This window comes from Vombatus ursinus, unplaced genomic scaffold (genome assembly GCF_900497805.2).
Source record: "Vombatus ursinus unplaced genomic scaffold, bare-nosed wombat genome assembly UNPS02010980.1, whole genome shotgun sequence".
In the NCBI taxonomy this organism is placed as follows: domain Eukaryota; kingdom Metazoa; phylum Chordata; class Mammalia; order Diprotodontia; family Vombatidae; genus Vombatus; species Vombatus ursinus.
This window is the reverse complement of record NW_020950758.1, coordinates 272,136-275,192: the sequence shown is the minus strand read 5'-3', so window position 1 is coordinate 275,192 and position 3,057 is coordinate 272,136. Positions and strand designations below refer to the sequence as shown.

Sequence of the window (3,057 nt, the reverse complement as noted above, 5' to 3'; positions counted from 1 at the left end):
GTGTGTGTGTGTGTGTGTGTGTGTGTGTGTGTGTGTGTGTGTGTGTGAGTGTGAGTGAGTGTGAGTGAGTGTCTGTCTGTCTCTGTCTCTCTTCCCCCCGCCCCCGCATTAAAAACCCTTTCCTGCTTCTCCAGTCTTTCTTATGACCTTCTCTTTTTCTCTCTTGCATGTACTAAGATCCAGTGACACCAGCCACTTCTCTGCTCCTCACACAAAACACTCCACCTTCCAACTCTAGCCATCTCCACTGGCTTTTTCTCTTGCCTGGAATTCTCTCCTAGCTCATTTTCCTCTCTTGGTCATCCCAGCTAAAACCTCACCTTCCACAAGAAGCCAGTTCTGATCTCCCTTAACACCAGGGGGTCTAGATGTTTGAATTAACCTAGGCTTTCTACAGGGGGATCAAGGAAGGCTTTCTGGCATCTCTGGGGTGTTCTTGTGACCTACCCACCATGACGCCCTAACTTGTCCTTATCAAAGACATAATCTCCTGTTCTGTCCTCACAGTCTACCTTCCTCTTAACCTGAGACCTGGGAGGGCACAGGGACCTTTGATAAAACTGGAAGGAACGGAACAAGGAACCAGAAATCCAGTTGAACTCCAGTCCTGGAGTCCAGGCCTGGCATCCAGGTCTGCGGAAGAAAGAAACCCGCTACCAAACCTTTCCACCTAGGGTTCTCCTAGAAGCTCACTGGAGGCCATGCAAAGGATAACAACGACAACAGCTACAACAATGATGGTGATGATGGTGATGGTGATAAAGCCATTCTGCAACCCTTAAAGGTTTACAAAGTCATTTACAGTTATTATTTCATTTTATCTTTGCAACCACCCTGAGAGGTAGCTACTACTTATTATCTCCATTTTACAAATGAGGAAACTGAGGCAGGCAGAGGTTAAGTGCCTTGCCCAGAGTTACACAGCAATTACATGTCTGAGGCTGGATTTGAACTCAGGTCTTTTTGACCTCTATCTATTACTTTATCCTGTTGGGGACATGAGGCTGGAAAGAAGGGAGGACAGCCCGACTCCAAGACCAAAACTAAAACTGAGGGGAAAACCTCAGGTCCTGAATGAGTCGAGGGCTAGGAAGATGCCTCTCTTCCTTGACCCTTCCCAACACATGACGTGGCATCGACGGGGGGGGGGGGGGGGGGGGGGGCCGAGGGGGGGGGTGGGATTCAGCCTTGATCTCGGGCTTGGTGGGGAGGGTCACAGGTTCCCTTATGCTGAGGAGGGAGAACAAGAGTAAAGTTGGCCCAGCTGGGATCCCCATCTCCTCTCTCCCTCCCTCTAAGAGCCGTGACCCTGAGCAAATCACTTCACTTGTCAGTGCCTCAGTTTCCTCCTCTGCCAAATGTGGTGATCAGTGGGACAAACCAAAAACCCCTTCTTACTCGAGAGCTCTCATCTCACAATATCGCTGTCTCTAGCGGTCTCGAGTTGGAACACAAGAGGGCAAGACTCACCAACACACTCACAGACGGGGAACTCGGCCTGGGCTCTCTTGGAAGGCGTGTCCAGCAGGTTCTTGGTGGGGGTGTCCAGGTACTTGAGTGGAGACTCCAGGAAGCCCCGGAGGTTGGGAGTGGCTGTCTGCTCCAGCTTGGTGGGCGTCTCCAGGCCCCCTTCCTCTGCCTCCAGGCAGGTGGTAGAAATCACAGCGACAGAGCCTGATGCCTCGATCTTCATCTGTTTTCGGGAGCGTCCAGAAAAGGGGCTGTCGGGGCGCAGGACACAGGATGCCAGGTGCTCGGGGGAGCAGGCGGGGGCTGGGGGTGCAGCTGCAAGGCCAAAGTTGTCCCCAAATTCTGCTTCAAACTGCTGGAAGAGCTCCTCCAGTTTGTCATCAGCAGGGACCAGGGGGACAGCAGGGCTGGACTGCAGGGCGGCAGCAAGGCTGGGGCAAGCCATTTCCTGAGTAGGGGGCAAAAGGCTACCCCCAGAGGGACCTGGTGCAAATAATGCATGGGAAGGGGCTGGGACTTCGGGCATGGAGGTGGCCCTGCAGGGAGGCAGAGGGGGAGTGGCACCTGCCTTTGGGGCGCCGGGGGCAGGGCTCCTCAACACTTCCAGGTTGATCTGGCGCAGAGGCATGAAGCGAGGGTGGGAGTCTCGTATCTTGGGCTTCTTGATCTGCACTATTTTCCGAGTAACCGTCTTGAGCCCTAGGGCACGTTTCTCACCCCCCACCAGGCCACCAACTGCAGGGAGCTGTTTCTTCTTCTTTTCCTTGACTGACTTGTCAGAGGGCCGAGGGGTCCCGGGAATTGGAGGGGCCCACCAGCCCCGGGTGGGAGGCACCGAGGAGGCCCTGGGGCAGGCACTGCCCTGGTTCTGCTCAAGGAACAGGCTGCGCTTGTGATGCAGGTGCTGTTGAAGAGTTGACTGGACCTTTCGGTGGGCGTCAGGATCTGAGGATGGAGTGGGTGCCTCCTTCCTGGGACTGGGAACAGGGGCCGGAGGGGAGCGGGGTTCAACCTTGATCTTGGGCTTGGCAGGCAGGGCCTCAGGCCGTTTGAAAGATGATGGTATGTAGTCATTGGAGCTGCCCAGAAGTTGTTCCAGCTCAGCCATGGGGTCAGGGCCATTGCGGGGGACTGGCCAAGAGGTGCAAGGTGTCACGGGTGGTGTGTCTGGGCCCCAGACCTCAGGAAACTCAGTGCGGGGGGCCACTGGAGGGAAGGCTGAACTCTCAGGAGCACAGGACTGAGGCTCTTCAGATGGGCCCACAGGCCACGGGGAGGTCCGAAGATAAGACTGAGGAGGTCGAAAAGGAGGATTTGGGGATAAGGCCTTGGACTGTGGGCAGAGGGATGGCTGGGGCAGGGTGGAGGAGAGCTGGGTGAGGGCTTCTATGGCAATGGCTGTCTGCAAGCTGATGTTTTTCTCCTTGGCGATGTTTAGGGCACTCTCTGAAAGCGGCAGACCATTGGGTGAGTGCAGCTGGGGAGCATCAGGGCTGAGAAGGGGCCCAGGGCCCAGGGCTGGGTGGCCCACTTCACCAGGATGGAGGGACCCAGGAGCAGGGAGGCCCACTTCACCAGGATGGAGGG

At 56.0% G+C, this 3,057-nt stretch overlaps 1 protein-coding gene across 1 annotated transcript in view; it reads right to left on the bottom strand.

Annotated features, from left to right (window-relative positions):
* Window positions 1-3,057, bottom strand: part of TET3 (tet methylcytosine dioxygenase 3) — a 133,694-nt gene that overhangs the window by 49,995 nt on the left and 80,642 nt on the right. Inside the window, exon 3 of the mRNA XM_027855621.1 lies at window positions 1,471-3,057. This exon is cut by the window's right edge and continues 634 nt beyond it. Coding sequence (XP_027711422.1) covers window positions 1,471-3,057 — 1,587 coding nt within the window. The remainder of the gene's footprint in view (window positions 1-1,470) is intronic.